Here is a 19,109-nt window from a genome sequence, read left to right on the forward strand (position 1 = left end):
AAAAAAAGACTTTACACAGCTTTTAGAACAAGTCCAAGGTCTTGTTCATATCTATTTCCAAAGATTAATGGCCAGCTAATAATCCTTCCATACTTTCTCTGGTCTGTACAATTAAGCCCACTTAGTTTTGCTGTTTATCTATCCCTGGGGGAGTTAAAATCCCCAACATTTTCATGCTCTTATCCCCCAGACTAGAGATCATAATCATAGAGCTTCCCATATCCTTGAAGTCTGGTACAGTTTCATTCTCGAGCATTCTGCTTGTCCATCACTCAAGGTACATAAAGAATCCTGCCAATTAAAGGAATTTTCTTGTAAGGGAAAGATTCAACATTGCGGTATTTATACCGAAAGCCTTATAAGGTCTGGGGTTAGCTTGCTGCTTAATAATAGCAAATTTTGCATCATCTTTACTTGTGTTTGGGGAATATTCTGCTGTAGGACAAGGAGTAATTGCAAGACGTAAAATCATTTCATCGTATGAAATGTTCAGAGTTGGCAGCAAGGGGGACCAGAATGTTCAAACATTTGACTGGCCTGAAGTCACCATAGCCCTGGTCCCGTGTTGTCGAACCTATGGCACGCATACCGGAAGCAGCACGCAGAGCCACTTCTGCTGGCACAGGAGAGCTCTCCTGGAAGAGCTCCCCTGCACATCCACATGCACCGCCATCGCCCGACAGCTGATAGTCGGGTATCTGACGTGCATGCGCGGGGGGCAGGGGTGCGTGGGAGATGTGTGCGCATGTGCAGAGATGCGCACTGTGTGGGAGGTTACGCCAGGGGTGGGATTAAAAATTTTTAACAACCGATTCTGTGGGCGTGGCTTAGGTGATGGGCGTGGCTTGGTGGTCATGTTATTGGCTGGGTGTGGCCAACTCAATATCACTCACATCAAGGCACCATCTCCTCGCCTGGCCTCTCATGACTGTGGGGATGCTGCAACAATCGTAAGTGTGAAAAATGGTCATAATTTACTTTTTTCAGTGCCATTGTAACTTTGAATGGTCACTCCACACAAGCAAAGTACCAGCAAAGGAGGGGGGAAAAAACTCCAGAGATGTTCCTGAGACAGGAAGTCTAGTCCTGCCAAGAATGTAATAAGGGTTAGTGGAGAGGCAGTTTCTGTAAGCAACACCAGAATGTTTCCTTCCTGCCTTCCTTACAGGATTAGGCCAGTAATTTCTTCTAACAGCCGGTTCTCCGAGCTGCTTAGAATGTTAACAACCGGTTCTATCGAATAAGTGCGAACTGGTAGAATCCCACCCCTGGGTCACGCACGCATGCACAGGGGGCGTGGGAGGGCCCAGCATGCATTGCCTTCTGGGTACTGGCATGTGAGCGCACGTGCAATTATCATCAAGGCAGCCATAAAAGGTTAGCCACCACTGCCCTGGTCCATTTTAGGATCAATGAACGATGTGACAGACACAGGAGAGTTGAAGTCTCAATCATCCGAAGGATGGTTGTCCCAAAGGTGCTTTTTCCAAAAGGTACCTGGACTTTCTTGGTTTTTTTCTTTGAAAAACGTTTCGCTTCTCATCCAAGACGTTTCTTCAGTTCATTTCATTTCAGTTCTTCAGAACTGAAGAAACCTCTTGGATGGGAAGTGAAATGTTTTCAAAGAAAAGAAGTCCAGTGGTCTTTGGAAAAAAGCACCTTTGGGATGGACACATGAGAGCTTAAGGCCTATTGTGTCATGTAATATAAGGCAAATTAAAAAGAGATTGGACAACCATTTTTTTGAAATTGTAAAGGGCAGTGGTGGGATTCAAATACTTTTACCATTGGATTGGTGGGTGTGGCTTGGTGGGCGCACTTTGCATGTGTGCACATACTTTGCTTGCATGCATGCACCAAAGGTGCACTTTGCGCAGATGCAGAGGTGGTCTAATTCACCTCCTGCAAGCCTGTACAATCCCGGTTGCTTCAGCAACTGCCGCGTGGCACTTTGCTGTGCCGCGCAAAGCAGCTGTGCTTCAAAAGCAGAGGATAAAAGTGAGTATGGGAGCCCAGGCGAGCTGGTGGGCCTGACAGCAGAGTGGCAGACAGAACTGGTTTGGTCTCCACTGCTCATTGGCGCTACCAGCTCGGCCGAACCGGCCCAAACCGCCCCAAACCGGTAGAATACCGCCACTGGTATAGGGTTTCCTCCTTGGGCAGGGGGGGGGGGTTGGACTAGAAGACCTCCCAGGTCCATTCCAACTCTGTTATTCCGTCTGTTAACCTGGCTCAGGTTTTCCTTTCCAAGATTGCCACAGGAAAACTAGGAATGGTCAGGCTTGTGCATAGCTTCCTAGGATGTCTTAGCTCTGTATTACTTTGAAAGACTCCATGCTGGCTGTGCCAAGTGCCTTGGGGATCACATGGCACCTATTTATAAACCACCCAAACTGCCCTCTCTCCCTCTGCCAGCAAGCTGCTAATACGAAGGTCACTTAACAGCCAGCAGCCCCCCAAGGCTGCCCTTGTGTTGTCAATGGAGGACAGAGAAATCTCCTAAGGACACAGATCCACAGGTTAGTCTTTGCTTAATCACTCTCTAACACTGCTGTTCTTTGCCATAAATGTAGAGCATTGTGCGGCTCCTTCAGCTGCTTCCTAGTTCTTTGTTTCTGCAGCGTTCCAGCAGACAACTGTGGAAAGTGAAGGCCGTAATATTTGGAACGACTCTTCTTTGTAGAAAGCTAAGGGTGCCCTTAAAACACTAATCCCAGGGAAACAGGGAACGGCAGATTATTTTGACCACAAAAGAGATCAGATCCAACCAGTTGACTTTGATTAGAGTTTGAGATCTATTAGGAGTACTTAGCTGGGGGTCCTCCCCCCACCAGAAAATACCCTGTTTAGCCTGGCATGTCCCAGAGTTTGGATCATCTCATAGTCCAGATGACTTCCAGTGGTCATTCTGCATTAATTCCATACAAACATGACACAGGGAGGTTCAGAATTCAGGAATCTTCTGAGGATTTTATCTTTATTTAAAAAAAAAAAAAACTAAGCCAAGTTGCTAATCTTTTGCAAAAGCTTGCTTGAATTTGATGTAATGAATGTTTTCTTATGTTTCAAAATCCAGAAGGGGGCAAAGTATGTTTCTAGAGGACAGATTCTGTGTAAATGTACAAAGAAAAAATAAATACTTTTTTTGGGGGGGGGGTGCTTTGCCCTTCTCCATTACTGGCCGAAGCAAACTGAGTTCACAGTCTGAGACACAATTTTTCTCACAAGTAGTTTTTTTTTTTTATGTGCCCTGATTTCTACTCTCATAATTCCTGGCCAGCATAAAGCTCAGAAGGGACCAAGTCAGAGCAACAAGTCTTATGTTTCATTAAACCACAAAGGATCTTAATTAATCTAATTTATTCAGGCTGCTAGATTCAACCAATTGTTTGTAGGCTTTTTGGAAGTGTTATTTTGTATTTTCCAGGGACTTTAAAGGCATGTGTGTCAATTTCACATTGCTGTTTCTCTTTTAAGTCTCTGCGAAATGCAAAATAATTTTTGCTAAAGTTTGTACACTGCACTTGTTTATAAACTATCTGGACTCAGAATACACAGAATAATAGATTTAAGATTTTTATTTAAAAAAAAATAAAAACGTGAATTGCAACATACTTTGGACTACAAATAAATAGTCTGGCAGTGTGGCTCATGCCTTGAGCCACACTCCCAAAACTAAAGAGGGTTTATTTGAAGGTAATATTCTACGTCTGGCACTAATCTGGGCATAGAACGTTACCTTCAAATAAATCCTCTTTAGTTTTGGGAGTGTGGCTCAAGGCTCTTGATTTAATTGGAGTAACTGCCGGAACCCTGACATAGTCAAATCATAAAACAGTATTCAGTACTGTTTTAACAAATCATCAAACCAATGAAGCAACAATATACTAGCAGAAGCAGATAAACTTTATGTTAAAACTAGGACATTCCCACGAAGATTGGAATAAAGGTGTTTATAAGAATTTTCCCAATGCATTTGATAACATCTAAATGGAAACTGCAGCTTTCAACAATGTACTGGACCTCAGAAAACACTTAATAAGTAAATATGTTTTAGGTACTCTATAACTCATGGCCAGCATGAGAGGCCTTAGATCAGGTGGCCTAAATTCACTCTGCATCCACAGATACTACATTTGGTCCAACCCTACCATTGAGCAGATAAAGTCAGCCATGGATGTTGGGGGACCAGCAACTTAAGAACTCTTAACTTGACTTAAGAGCACAACTGGGAGCAGAATTTCCATTGTTAAGTGAGGCAGTTGTTAAGTGATTCATGCCTGATTTTACTACTCTTTTGCCATGCTTGTTAAGTGAACCATTGCAGTTGTTAAGTGGAGTGATGTCATTAAGCAAATATGGCTTCCATCCATGGACTTGTTGGAAGCCAGCTGGGAAAGTCGCAAATTATGATCACAACAACCTGGGAAATTGCAACTGTTGTAAGTACCTGCTGATTGCCAAGCACCTGAATTTTAATCACGTGACCATGGAGGTACTGTAATGATCATAAGTGTGAGGATCATTCATAAATGACTTTTTTTCAATAGTTGTAATTAAAGGAGTACCTGTAATAATAGCAATAACACTTAGACTTATATACTGCTTCACAGTGCTTCACAGTGCCCTCTCTAGCAGTTTACAGAGTCAGCATCTTGCCCCCAACAATCTGGGTCCTCATTTCACTGACCGTGGAAGGATGGAAGACTGACTCAACGTTGAGCCGGTCAGGATTGAACTACTGCAAGGCTGCATTCTAACCACTGTGCTAAAACAGTTCTTATGTCCCCATTCTTTCTGAGTCCCAGTCCTTGTTCTGTCTTGAAAGTTAGAGGCCAGGAATGGGATCAATGAATGAGTCCTGCCATTTATAAATCAAATTTGGCTTTCACGACAAGAGACATGTTGCTTCACACTGGCCATTACAACAATTTATTTCCAATTTGACCCGAAATGAAGCAAATTCCTCTAAAAATTTACGTAGGCTTAGCACGATGGCTGGTTTGTTCGATGTGGCATCTTACTGATCTTGAGTATTCTTCAAAGTTGGATGACATCTCCAAATTACACCTGCCTCAGGGTATTTGTCTTCCTTTTTGACAGAGCTAAGAAGACATTGAGAAGCAGTATGGAAATTCTTGGTTCCTTACAAGCTGAAAAGGACTTGTAGACACGGCAATGTGTATTTGATGGATGCGTGGCAATATACTGTAGAGGGGGAGTAGAACATACATAAACATATTGCCATGTGAAATATATATTTTTTAACCAGGATCTTTTGCCAGCTGTGTCTGAACTTCTATCCAGGATTATATCTATTCATGGAATGTCTGTGATTCATTGCTTCATTTTACTCATGCATCAGTTTGAAAGCAGAGACATATCAGAGTGTGGGATGTGGGAGACAAAAGTGTAACAGTTTGAGATACTAAATCTTTTTAGATATTATAGTTTTATGCGGTCAGGCTTTCCACGTTTTGATAAGCTGATGAAAATTAAATAACTACGCCCAACTTTTGAAATTGAAACTCCCAGACCATTTAACCATAAGCTGCATACTTCAATTTGTTAATTAGCTTGAAATTTTAGATGACTATGTATGTATATATGAGTGTATTTTTGTTGTTCTTAAGATTAACAGAAGCCATAAAACTCATCCACTTCTTGCCTATACTACTCACTTTTTTTGGAAAATTTGATCAAAGATATTTCTGGAGATCTTTTCAAAGCAAATTTGAAAGACTTTCTTGGAAGGCCTACACATGTCTGGATTTAGCCAACATGTTTAGCCACAAATCATAGTTTACAAAGCACAATGGCTTGGTCCCCCACAACATGGTAAAATGAAAGCAAACCACATGATGGATTAACCTAGAGGTAGGCAAGCTTTTTGTGATGGAGATGGGTAACTTGAAAGCTGTATTTTCCAGGGAGCATGTCAGTGACATGGTGATATTAGCCATGGGGCAATACTGAAGTGTTAGGAAATCAACATATTTGTGATAAAAGGTAACACAGCTTTAATACCTTATGTTAGAATACAGGTAGTCCTCGATTTGCAATCACAATTGAGTCCCCAATTTTTGTGGTCGAGTGAGACATTTGTTAAATAAATTTTGCCCTGGTTTTACGACCTTTTTGGCCACAGTTATCAAATGAATCTGTCAACTAAAAAAATACTCCTTTGGCCCAAAGTTATCAGAGCATAAGAAGGTTATTGGAGAGCATGATGGATGACCCTTGGAGATGGATGTGTCCCATTGGAGAAGTCACATCCAGGGTCAAGGGGGAAATGTATGATGTATTGGCTGCACCCAGCCACGTGCCAACATGGCAACCTCTAATAAATCAATTTTCTTTTCTCTGAAATGCAGCTAGAGACTTTTGATTTGAATGAGGGTGAATTTGTTGGAGCCCTGTCAGAATCACTGCAGGTGTTCAATTAGTAACATAGTCATTAAGTGAATCTGGCTTCCCATTGTCTCTGCTTGTCAGAAGGTCACAAAAAGTGATCACAGGACCCCAGGACACTGCAACCGTCATAAATATAAAACAGTTACCAAACATCTGAATTTTGACCACATGACCATGGTGTGTGTGTGTGTGTGTGTGTGTGTGTGCTGCAATGGTTGTATGTGTGAAAAATGATCATAAGTCCCTTTTTTCAGTGCCATCGTAACTTCGATCAGTCACTAAATGAATGATTGTAAGTCAAGGATTACCTGTAAATGTGAAAGTTTGGTGATATGATCCTGGTGATATCCAGCTTGCTCTCTCTCATGTCTATCCTAGTAAAAAAAATTCTGCTTACAGAACATCTGGACCAACGTCAAGATCAGACTATTTTCTTGCTGGAGCTGGGAAGATGGCTACGTTGGTCCGAAATCGAGGCAACAGTTTGCTGCACTTCTTCCTCTCTCTTAATATCCGGACATTTCAGCCCTCAACTGGACCCCGCTCTTTTAAAACGTTCCATGCTTTGTGGAGTGACCAGAAAGCAAAAGGTAAAATTAATGATCGAGTGAGGAAAAATACTTGTTGAGGTTAGTTAATGAAACGCAGTGAGACCCACTGTTGATAAAATGATGTAAAGCTAATCAACACCACTGACAATACTGCTACCCTTCAAAAAGACCTCAACTATGTGTCAGAATGGTCCAACAAGTGGCAACTTCAAATCTCGACAAACAAATTCTCTGTCTTACATATCGGCAAAATAAATCAGAAAATAAAATACAAGCTGAATATTCTAGACCTTGTTGATGACCCTAACTTTGTCAAGGACCTTGGAGTACTCATCTCTAATGATCTAAGTGCTAGAGCCCACTGTAACTACATAGCTAAAAAGGCATTAAGAGTTGTTAACCTAATCCTGTGTAGCTTTTTCTCTGGTAATATCACACTACTAACTAGAGTATACAAAACATTTGCTAGACCAATACTTGAATACAGTTCATCAGTCTGGAACCTGCATTCCGTATCGGATATTAATACAGTTGAGAAAGTCCAGAAATATTTCATGAGAAGAGTCTTCCACTCCTCTACTTGTAGCAGAATACCTTATGCCACCAGACTTGAAATTTTAGACCTAGACAACCTAGAACTACACCGCCTTCCATTCGATCCAAGTATAGTACATAAAATCATACATTGCAATGTCCTACCTGCAAATGAATACTTCAGCTTCAACCACAACAATACAAGAGCACACAATAGATACAAACTCAAGGTAAACCGCACCAAACTTGATTGCAGGAAATACGACTTCAGCAACACAGTGGTCAATGTCTGGAATACTCTACCTAACTCTGTGGTTTCTTCTCCAAACCCCAAAAACTTTAACTTTAGACTGTCTACTATTGACCTCACCCCTTTCCTAAGAGGTCTGTAGGGGGTCTGCTTATTACTATCTGGATGTCATAAAGCAGACAGAGTAACTCCACAAAGCATCCACACAATGTCTTTTTTATTGGTTCATCAGGCATCCATATCAACTCACATTTATGACGAGGTTCCTCTTAATGTCCAATCCTTTGCATATCTGAATTGTGGTGTAGAAAGATGATAAAGTCTCAACCCCATGATGATTGAAGCAGCTGCATGGTAGGGTGGATTCGGGCAAGAGTGAAGGAGCCTCCCCCAACCCAACAAGGGTCAATTTAGTGACCAATCAGGATTACAGATGTGGCCACATGACATGAACTACATTTCCCAGGATACCTTAACTACATTTACCATGATGCATTCCCTTAAGGGGACAGGTCTCAAATCCTAACTAACTATCCCAAATCCCATTAACTCTAAACGGCCGCCAGCAACCACCAGACGTCCACTAAGACGGTCTACATGGGCCTATGCCTCCGCAACACCCTTTCCAACAGCTTCCCGATGCCCTTTGACACCGTGGAAGCAAGAGTACCGCTCCAACCCTAAAAGGCCACCAGAAACGACCACCAGACTTTCACCATTGGCACCAAGAGTACCTGTTCACCCTAAAAGGCCGCCAGAAGTGACCAACGTGCCTACCGTCCCTGTCCTAATGTTTCTTTTTATTCATATCCATTTCATGTATTCATAACCATGTTTATACTTATACCTGTTATCTAATGACCAAATAAATAAATAAAATAAAATAAATAAAATGAAACTACCTCATTCCTAATAATAAGGATCATCAAAATATGAAAACTCAGCTGAGGACCATTTGGATCCTTCACTTTTATGCTGATTAAATAAAAAATGGCCAGTCTAAGTGAGAAGTACTAAACCCACTTGAGAAGAAAGTTAATGGAAGTCATTCATAATCAATAAAAAGAGGCTTTAGCTTCATCAAGCTCTCCGTCCATGGATGGCATTGCTTTAGCCCAATGTAATTCAACTGAGAAAACAATTTGCAACAATTTTTGATTGAACCCTGAAGCCAGTTTAGTCAAAGTGTGCTAAGAGCAGATCTCAAACTGTTCAGCAATTTCACTAAAGGTTTAGCTATGGAGATCTAGACGGACATCTGCAGCTCTGGGACCTCAGGTTGCCAGTCACTGATGTGGCAAAGCCCTCAAATTAGAAATGTATTTATGAAATAAATTTATATAGCTGCCTAATTCACACACAGCGATCCACAGGCAAGAAGGGATTTATGTGTTAGGATGCAGAATATTTGCAGACTTCAGAGACAGAATGAAACATTCTTCAGGGAGAGAATAAAGTTTAGGGAAAGAAAAATTGAATAAACAGGAGTATATGGAAGAATTAGGTATCCAGTCCCCAACCATTCTACCTCCATTTAATTGCTATTATAAAAGTTAGCCTCTATTTGAAAAAACTCTACCGAAAAGAATGCATCTGAGCTTCACTTGTAGGTTGAACCTTGGATTTTAATTTCAAGTTTCCCATTTTACTTGTTGCCATTGTGTAAGACCAGCCATAAAGCAACAATGGCATATTAAATATTGTTTACTCTTGCAAGAACAGTAGTTTAGATTTATTGTAGCCTGTTCCAGAAAATGATTGCCCAATGAGATAAAGTAAGCAAAGCAAAAGTCAACTTAAAACAGGGTTTAATTGCTAAAAAGCATAGTTTGGAAACGGGCTCTGGTGGATATGTAACTGAGAAATATTGGACAGGGCAATGTATAAACTGACTCATTTTCAACATGCGAAGGAGGTTATTGCAAATGTCACAGTGACTTTGTAATTGTAACAGAAAAGGGGGAAAAGTTATAACTTACAGTAATTAGTACTCAGCAGAAAGGTGCAGAGGAAGACAAGAAAAATGACATTAAATGTAAATTAAATCTGCCTTAGCTGAATTTATGGAATCCTCGCGTTGGAAAGAAATCTTGAGGCCAAGTCAGTCCAACAACGGTTAAGTGCAGAAATCCAAATTAAGTTCTCCTAACCATCTGCTACCTGCTGGAATGCATTTTCTGACTCTTGCCTTCTTTCTTCATGATCTCACTAAATGAATTAGAACACAGGGTTGGAAGGGACCTTGGAGGTCTATCTAGTCCATCCCCTTGCTCGAGCAGGAGACTCGACATACCGATGGCTGCCCAGTCTCTCTTCTTGATTAAGCAAAGCATTGATCACATGCAGCAGATATCAGCTTCAACTTGATGGTAAAATGCATTTGAAATGCCTTTCAAAGGATACAGTATTCGTGGTGAAATTCTCATCAGGGTGTTTCTTAGGGTGGTGTTATTGCATTTACATAGGGATCAAAAGATCAAAGTATGTATGATTGCATGAAAGTTCTGTTTTAAGGCAGCATTCAGCATCTCTGGCTTCTCATCTATCCATCACATCCAGTGGTGGGATTCAACATTTTTTTACTACCGGTTCTGTGGGTGTGGCTTGGTGGGCATGACATGGCTTGGTGGGTGTGGCAGGGGAAGGCTACTGCAAAATCCCATTCCCTCCCCACCCCACTAACCTGCTTTCCAGCTCCGTTCTCCTCTGCAGGGCAACCAAAGAAGACCCAGCCAATCAGCTGGGACTCAGGAGGAGAGAATAGATGGGGGCAGGGCCAGTCAGAGGTGGCATTTACTGGTTCTCAGAACTACTCAAAATTTCCGCTACCCATCCTCCAGAACTGGTCAAAACCTGCTGAATACCACCTCTGATCACATCCCAAGGTACATATAGCAAAGGACAATGAATCTCAGCATTTTCTTGGTGTTAACTCAGGGTTGAACTGTGGGGTCCTTGGTGCTCCCTGAACTTGATTGTTGCTAACCTTTCATTACCCAGCTAGGTAACATCATCAGTGTTAGAAGTGAATGGGGCTTTCTTTCTTTTTATATATTAGTGGTTTGTCCTGTCAGTGTTTGTGGGAGTGTTCTCAGTGTTTCCTCAATCAGACTGTGGGTTACTATTGGATTGTTGGTCGAAAGGCATACAATTGGTCTACATTCCACTCAACAACTTGGCCAGTAACCATCACCCAGTTAACAGGGAATTAACACCAAGATTAATGCTAGACCTATACTAGATGATGTTACCTAGTTGGGTAATGAACCCTCTGCAAGAAAACAAGGTCCCCACAAAATATGATCCAGGTTGACTGGAGTTCTGAACTGGCTGCATTCCTCAACACATTAAGCCAAAAGCATAAAAAAGCTTAACGTATTGCACGAAGCCTGCCAACTATAGCTTTTTCAGGTGAGCATGACTTAAGATGATGGGTGAATCATCTTAGAAAGTAATATGTAACCCTGCTTTTATGTAATCAGTTTTTTCTAATGGTGTGGCTTTATATCTGCATAATGACTATATTTTCCTCTTGTTATAAATAATTGCAGTTAATTCAAACCAGGAGCGAGAAGGGAAACGAAAAAGGGGAAAAAAGTCCATCTCCTTTCTACATCGCTATTTGTTTCTTTGTTTTCCTTTTCCTGTCCCAAAAGCCAGTAGACTTGAGGTTGTCCCATCACTGCTTGGGGCTGATGCTGCACCTTTTTAAAACATGTAAACAGCTCGAAAGCTTGTGTAAGCCGAATCCCAGTCAAGTATTTTGCAAACCAAACTTTAATTTGTTGTTATTTTGGCATCTGCCTGTGTCTTTGTATGATCGTGTTAGTTGGCTATGGAAGTGCACTTTGACAGTGGAACATTTCATCTTCTGCCACTAACAAAACCCTCATACACTTACTTCTATGCTACCTTGCTTGCTATGCTGTGATAGGGGTTCAGTAGAGCTGTGTAGTGTGAGGGAAGGAAGCACATTTTGAGAAGGTCATTGGAGCCAAATCAAAGCTACAAGTGAGTTTGTCTGTGGTTCATAGGAGCTGAAACCCAGCAGGTTTGTGAAAAGCGGATCATTCCTGATATGGAGGCTAGCAGAAGCAAAGGACCTCAAAGAGTAAATTCAAATCCAGATTCTCGTTCTCCAGAACATTTATGGATGTTATGATCATAATCCCTTTTGTTTCATCTTTTCCTTTTTTTTCTGCATCTGAAAACTTTCTCTAGCATGAGAATAAAAGATATCGGTTAAAACTTATACAACACACTAAAGCATTGTTTGCATAATGTATGAAGCAGTAATAGAAAGAGAGAGAGAAGTATATTACTCCATCTTGCAGACTTTCTCCAAAGAATATAATGGAAGGTATGTATGGTGGTATACCTGTTCTGCAGTAAATCATTGAGATTGCTGATTTAATGCAGTTTTAACTTTTAAAGCCTTCTTGGGTTTGGTCCTTGGATACTTCTTAACCTGTTCTGCCCAGTGTTACCTGCTTGATCATTGACAGTATCAACTTAGGGATATCTTTCAAACAAGCTAAAAAAGATGGTTTGATGGAGGTTTCTTCCATCTTTAAAATATTCCCCTCCCTGAGAAAATTCAATAGAGCTTCCTTGTTTTAGGCAAGGAAAAAACACAGGCATTTTTTTTTAGCATTTATACCTACAGAAATTGTAGAGCAGTGTTTATATTCCTGATTGGGATTTTTGCTCTGATTCTTTCACTTTTTTTTTTTTTAAAAAAAGAAAATACTTATTATGTATTATGAGGTTTTACTGCTCAAAATTTATGCTGGAATTTTTCAGCGGTTATAATAATTTTACATTCATTAATGAAATACATAAATAAGTAAATATATTTGTAACCACCTTTCCCGCAACTGAAGCTTTCTGGATACTTTTGGTTTATTATTTTGATTTATTTTCTGTGCTTCTGCCTGACAACTCTAACATTCCCAGGCTTGAGAATTTGGGCTTAGACAACCTTGAACTACGACGCCTACGATTGGACTTAAGCCTAGCAGACAAAATTATCTGCTACAATGTCCTACTAGTCAATGACTACTCCAGCTTCAACCGCAACAATACAAGAGCACACAACAGATACAAACTGCTCCAAACTTGATTGCAGAAAGTACACCTTCAGCAACAAAGTGGTCAATGCCTGGAATGCACTACATGACTCTGTTGTTACATCCTCTAACCCCCACTCCTTTAACCTCAAACTATCCATTATTGACCACACCCCATTCCTAAGAGGTCTGTAAAGGGTCTGCATAAGTGCACAATCGTGCTTACTGTCCCTGTCCTATTGTCCCCATTTATTTGTACCTATTTCCTGTATTCACACTCATGTTTTTATTTATACCTATTATCTTGTAAGCGATTGACAAATCAAATAAATGAATAAATAAATAAATACTGAAGTTCATTGAGATCATGTCTACCTTGGCTTCCTTCCTGCCTGCTTATCAATCTTTTAGTTGATGTGTCTGTTTCATACAGGAATCCGCTACCAAGAACTTGTGGTTGGCGTTCCTAAAGAAGTATATAAAAATGAAAAAAGAGTATCCCTCTCTCCTGCTGGTGTCCAAGCTTTGGTGAAGCAAGGCTTCCGTGTGCAAGTGGAGCATGGAGCAGGCGAAGAAGCCAAGTTCTCTGATGATCAGTACATAGAGGCGGGAGCCAAAATTGGGGACATGAAAAGCGTGTTTGGATCCGATATCGTTCTAAAGGCAAGAATGAAATAAAACTGCCAGGTGTGGTAGGGAAGATTATTTAACTGCTGGATTGATGGATGGATGGATGGATGGATGGATGGACGGACAGGACTTTTGAACTTCTCCATTGAGAACTGACACTGGGCAAGTTACATACTCTATTTTTACAAATAAAGTTGAAAAGGACTCTAGAGAGAGAGAGAGAGAGAGAGAGAGAGAGAGAGAGAGAGAGAGAGAGAGAGAGAGAGAGAGAGTTTAGTGTAATGGTTAAGGTGCTGGCCTAGAAACCAGGCAATGGTGAGTTTTAGTCCTGCCTTAGGCATGAAAGCCGGCTGGGTGGTTTTGGCCAATCAGAGGAAACTCTGAGTTAGGATTATCCCTTTATTACTCCAAGCAATCATGCAGTTTTTAATTAATATTTTAGCCTTATCCAGCCATGACAATTTTGTGAATAGTGGTATATGGCTTAACACAATGTAGAAACCCAGGCAATCATGGTATATTCAATAAACCACAATTAAGCATAGCATAGCAGAGCGTAATAGCTGAGTTCAAAATAATATTCAAATATTTGGCTGGCATTTACCAGCAATAAGAGTGAGAATATGGAACAAATGTTGAAATATGGGCCAGCAAAGAGGTATACATCTCAGGGATGTGAAGAATTGATCACAAAAATCCAAAGCGGAAATGAAATTTCTACTAATTGCTGACCCAATAATTATGATTTTAGTGGCTGCAAAGTGTAAAGTAAACAGGAATTGGATTCCTGGTTCAATAAATCATAATCAGTTGGGTTTTGAACAATAATTTAGACTATATGTTATGGTTTGTGATCTATAATAAGGCCACATTATGAGTATCAAGTGTATTAGAAAGAAAAACTGTAGCCTAGTCCTACCTTTGGTGCATAGTTCATTTGCGCATGGAATTTTCTTTCTTTTAACCAAGCAGTGTAATATGACATTTATCCTCTCAAAGGTCAGAGCTCCAATTTTTAATGAAAAGTTGGGAATCCATGAGACCACCTTACTCAAGGAGAAAGCGGTTCTGGTCAGCTTTATCTATCCAGCACAGAATCCAGATCTCTTGGAGAAGCTTGCTCAGTGCAAAGCCACTGTCTTAGCAATGGATCAAGTGCCTCGAGTTACCATTGCCCAAGGATATGATGCCTTAAGCTCAATGGCCAACATTGCAGGGTGAGTCCACATTATCCTCTTTCTTCTCATTGTTCCTCAGTGCCTGTTTCACTCTATAAGAAATGGGCAGTTATTTGCTGGTGTTGGACATTTTTTGGGCAGAGCCATGGCATATAAATTTCCCTGGTTTGGGGGAAGTTACCGTATTAAGCTTGCATGTTTTTAAGAATTATTTTAGGAACGACGCTCCAGAGTTTTGTTTTGTTTTTCAATGACCCCTGCTTCAAAAACAGCAGAAAGCCTTCATTACTGATTTTTGGCAGTTGCTGTTGGATGAAGTTCCAGAAAACAGGGTGCAGAAAAGGTTGGGAGATATTTATTTATTGGCCTTTAAGGGCCCCTCAACTCAAACCGTAGCATACACAACACAAAGCAGTAGGACTCTATGCAGCACTGGGGCTTTGGTTTGTCCACTCATCTCTGTATATATAGTACTAGTTTATGTATGACAGTCAGTTTGGTGTAGTGGTTAAGGCATTGGGCTAGGAACCGGGAGATTGAGAGTTCTAGTACCACTGAAAGCACAAAGCCAGATGGATGATCTTAGGCCAATAGATTCATTCTTGGCTTTAGGAAGGAGGCAATGGTAAACCACTTCCGAAATCTTGCCAAGAAAACTATAAGGACTTATCCAGGGAGTCACCAGAGGCTAAGACTGATTTGAAGCACACACACACACACACACACAGAGGCATACACAAGCACAAACACACATGTTTATATAGGATGTAGGGGCATGAGGAATGGGATCGTATAAAAATGAGAGCAGCTGTAACTGTGTGATAGAAGTCCCATCTTTTTCTACATGCATCAAAAACAGATGTTGATAGGTTTGGGGCTTCCACTGTGAGTCCCAGATGTTCTCTTGACTTCTTCTTCATTCCCTTCCCTTGCATGACCTCCCTAGGAACGGAGTTCTTTTTCTTGTCATCCTTGTTCAATTATAAGATGCTACAATTTCATCTCCTCTGAGCTTAGAATAACGAATTTCTGGCATCTCAGATGTGGGAAACCTCAAGTGGGGTAATAGATAGATAGATAGATAGATAGATAGATAGATAGATGATAGATAGATAGATAGATAGATAGATAGATAGATAGATAGATAGATAGATAGATAGATAGAAACCCAGTAGTGGAAATTGAGGCAATTGTTGTGTTGGAAACATCCCAAAACATGGGAAATTCTCAACAGTCTTATTTCTTATATTTGGTTCTTACTTAACAGAGAGAGAAAAAGTTTAAGATGGATTAGAAAGGATAACAGTGGTGAACCAGAAGACCGTACTCCATCCAAATGGTTGCTGGGACCACAGAACTCTTGTTATTCTTTGGTTGCTTACAGTAGCTTCTCTGAGGCCAATTCTGTTTTGGCTGGAGCCCACGTTCTCCCAACTAGATATGGCTGTTAAGCCATCCATTGTGAAGTTAGCATTGTTTTCTGCCCTGGAGCACCTATATCCATCTGTCTCGTGTGTATTGAAATCTTGCGAGCACATTTAAGAGGATACCAAAATCAGATCAGAAGATCTCCAAATTTGAAAACATTATTGTGAGAGCGAGTAGTTGTGTTGGGGTTCTGGTGTGTGCCATATACCACTGCCAATCTTTAATTAGTATTTCATTTCATCCAAGGAAGACTAGGCTAACGTAGGTTCTCTCCAGATATGCTTGGACAACAGCTTCCAGAAATTCCAGCATTTTTGGAAGACACTCAGTTGGAGAAGGTTGAGTTAAGTTATGCTAACAGTAACCACACAGTTCTTAAATACCACCTTAATAAAACAAACATTACACAATTGGACTTCATTATTCTTAAATCCAGAGCAGATTCAAAACAACTGAGTAATTAAATCATCTGGATGTATTAGTTTCCAGCCTAGTTCTGTCACATCTGTTCTGGAAGAGACTTCATGGTCTTTTGATATAACTGTATCTCGTCTTGTTTGGTATCAACCCAAACTTGCTGAGAGATGGGTGGTTGATTCGAACATCTCTGATGTCTGCTGTTGCTCATGCCAAAACAAGACCAGGGGTTTTACTGCCTTTTGAAATGTCTTTCCTTCTGTGATTCACATTCAAGTTATGGTTACTAAAGAAAATCAAATGAGAATTCCAGACGTCTCTTATAAACCCACCAACTATAACTGGGTTGAGTAATATGAACTAGATTCCACAGTAGATCAAAACAATAGGACGTCTTGTGACCTTAAAGATGAACAGATGCATTATGCGTGGGCTCTAGTGCACTTACACTTTTTGCCACTATAAATCAGTCTTTAGAAAACCATAAGACTCGGTGGCTGCCATGAGCTAATGAGATTGCTCTCTGGTTTCTGCCCTGAAATGTGTTTTTAGGTTTGGCATGAAACTCACATACCAACCTGGCTTTCTTTTCCATGATGGTCTTTCATGCAGGCAAAACTCAGCTTGTAGACAAATGAAAGGTTTTGTAAAAATAACACCGTGCTAATTAGACCCTGTTTGAAGCAACAAGTCACAAAGACAAATGGAATCTTTAGGCCGGCCTTCTCCAAACTGCGCCATCATGACTCATATCCAGGGATGGGATTCAAATTTCTTAACAACTGGTTCTGTGGGCATGGCCTAATTTGTGGGTGTGGCTTGGTGGTCATGTGACTGGGTGGGCATGGCTTGTATGTAAATATTGTAAATGTTTATGTAACTATTGAATTTTTTATTTTTTTTTAAAAAAGAGCAACTTTTACCCAAAATCAAGCAAAGCAGGCAGGCAGATTGAGTTGCCCGCAGAATCACAGATTCACTCAGAGATCTATCTTTCTGCAATCTGCTACCTGAGTCTGCACTGAAAAATAGAAACTTCAGTCCTAAGGAAAGTTCAGCTCTGCTTTTAGATTAGCTAGAAAGCAATAAACCCAACGATTTCCTGCTTTCTAGCTAACCTAAATCTCCAGGCACAGCAGAACAGCTGATGGTCGAGGGAAAAAAGGAAAAATAACAACTTACCAAAAATTAGGCTAATGCAGGCAAGTTGGATGGCGCACATACCAGGTAAGGAGTGAGTAGGTGGGGAGGGGTGAGGCCAGCCAGGGGCGTGATTTGCCGGTTCTCTGAACTGAGCAAAATTATAACAACTGGTTCTAAAGAACTAGCCCGACCAGGTAGAATCCTACCCCTGCTCATATCATATTTATACGTACATATCATATCATATATTATGTACTATATCATATATATCATACTCAAATATCCTTGAACAGTCAATGGGGCAAGATGGATTTGCTTATCGACTCTGATTCACTTAACAACTGACTTGCTTAATAGTCATGGCAAAAAGATTGTAAAATTGGGCGCAATTCAGTCTTTAACCATTCTGCTTAGCAATGGGAATTCTGGTCATAAGTTGAGGACTACCTGTATACAAAAGGAGCAATTCCCTTCTTAAATTATTAATCTCCTTAGTCCTGCGTGCAACAAAGAAGTAAACATCATACTGATTTTCTGGAGATTGTTTATGTTGGATTTGTGATACGTGGGTATCTTGGGTTGTAAATTTTCTTTGCATGCTTTCAAAGATACCTTCCCTTCCTTGCTTCCAGTCAAAATGTTTGCTTACTGCTGAAGAACAAAACGAGCTGTAATCATTTTGTTTTCTAATCCAAAACAAGTATCTTTTGCTAATTCATAACATCCAACATTCGGAGGGGAGGGAGGAAGGAACCTTTTAAGCCACAAAATGAATCCACTTTATTTTTCTCTTGGAACATTCAAGATACACTAACCAGCATAGAGCCAGGTACGCAATAATGGCTCAAACAAACATTCCAAAAACAAACATTAAGGAACGGGATGCTCAGCCTAAGAATGTAGGAATCTGCACTACAACTAAACAAAAAGATCCTTTTACCAAAAAAAAAAAAAAAAATCTATGATGAACAGAGAAAAACATTCACCCCAATGAGCATAATGTAATTTGAGAGGTGGAGAAAACATTTACTATGGGCAGGTTTCTGGATTAGAAGATTTTCACCTCCACTCTGCTGTTGTATACCCTCTGCTATCTTAGCGATTTCTTTCTTAATTTTGATGTATTTATTATCTTACTGTCCTAATCTGTTGTTTTATGGTAAGCCACCCAGAGTCGTAGGACTGCAAAGTGGGCAGCAAATTCATTTAATAAATAAGTAAATAATAAATAAATAAATTTATTAAATTTATATGCTACTCCTCTCGCACTTTGAAGCAATTCTGGGCAGTTTATAATATAAGAAATGTCCTTTGATTAGCCATTTATTAGGGTGTAACAAGCAAAGGTATGAACTATAAGGACATGGTGATGATGATGATTTTGATATCTATCTATGGCTTCTCACCTAATAGATAAATGCCATTTTTGGTTTTTTGGTTTTACTGATAATTTATTTGTTGGAGATGTTTGATTGCCATGACTTATCTAAGGAGT

At 40.3% G+C, this 19,109-nt stretch overlaps 1 protein-coding gene across 2 annotated transcripts in view; it reads left to right on the top strand.

Annotated features, from left to right (window-relative positions):
- The first annotated feature begins 2,466 nt into the window (after window positions 1-2,466).
- Window positions 2,467-19,109, top strand: part of LOC113418289 (NAD(P) transhydrogenase, mitochondrial-like) — a 69,572-nt gene continuing 52,929 nt past the window's right edge. The window contains exons 1-4 of one of the 2 annotated variants that reach the window (XM_087972662.1): window positions 2,467-2,519; window positions 6,793-7,004; window positions 13,252-13,481; window positions 14,448-14,665. In XM_087972662.1, coding sequence (XP_087828788.1) covers window positions 6,866-7,004; window positions 13,252-13,481; window positions 14,448-14,665 — 587 coding nt within the window. In that variant the 5' untranslated portion in view covers window positions 2,467-2,519; window positions 6,793-6,865. The remainder of the gene's footprint in view (window positions 2,520-6,792; window positions 7,005-13,251; window positions 13,482-14,447; window positions 14,666-19,109) is intronic. The other variant, XM_087972661.1, reaches the window with a different exon arrangement.

This window comes from Notechis scutatus, chromosome 11 (assembly GCF_049901735.1).
Source record: "Notechis scutatus isolate UNSWTSFEM ecotype Mainland chromosome 11, rNotScu1.2, whole genome shotgun sequence".
Taxonomy (NCBI): Eukaryota; Metazoa; Chordata; class Lepidosauria; order Squamata; family Elapidae; genus Notechis; species Notechis scutatus.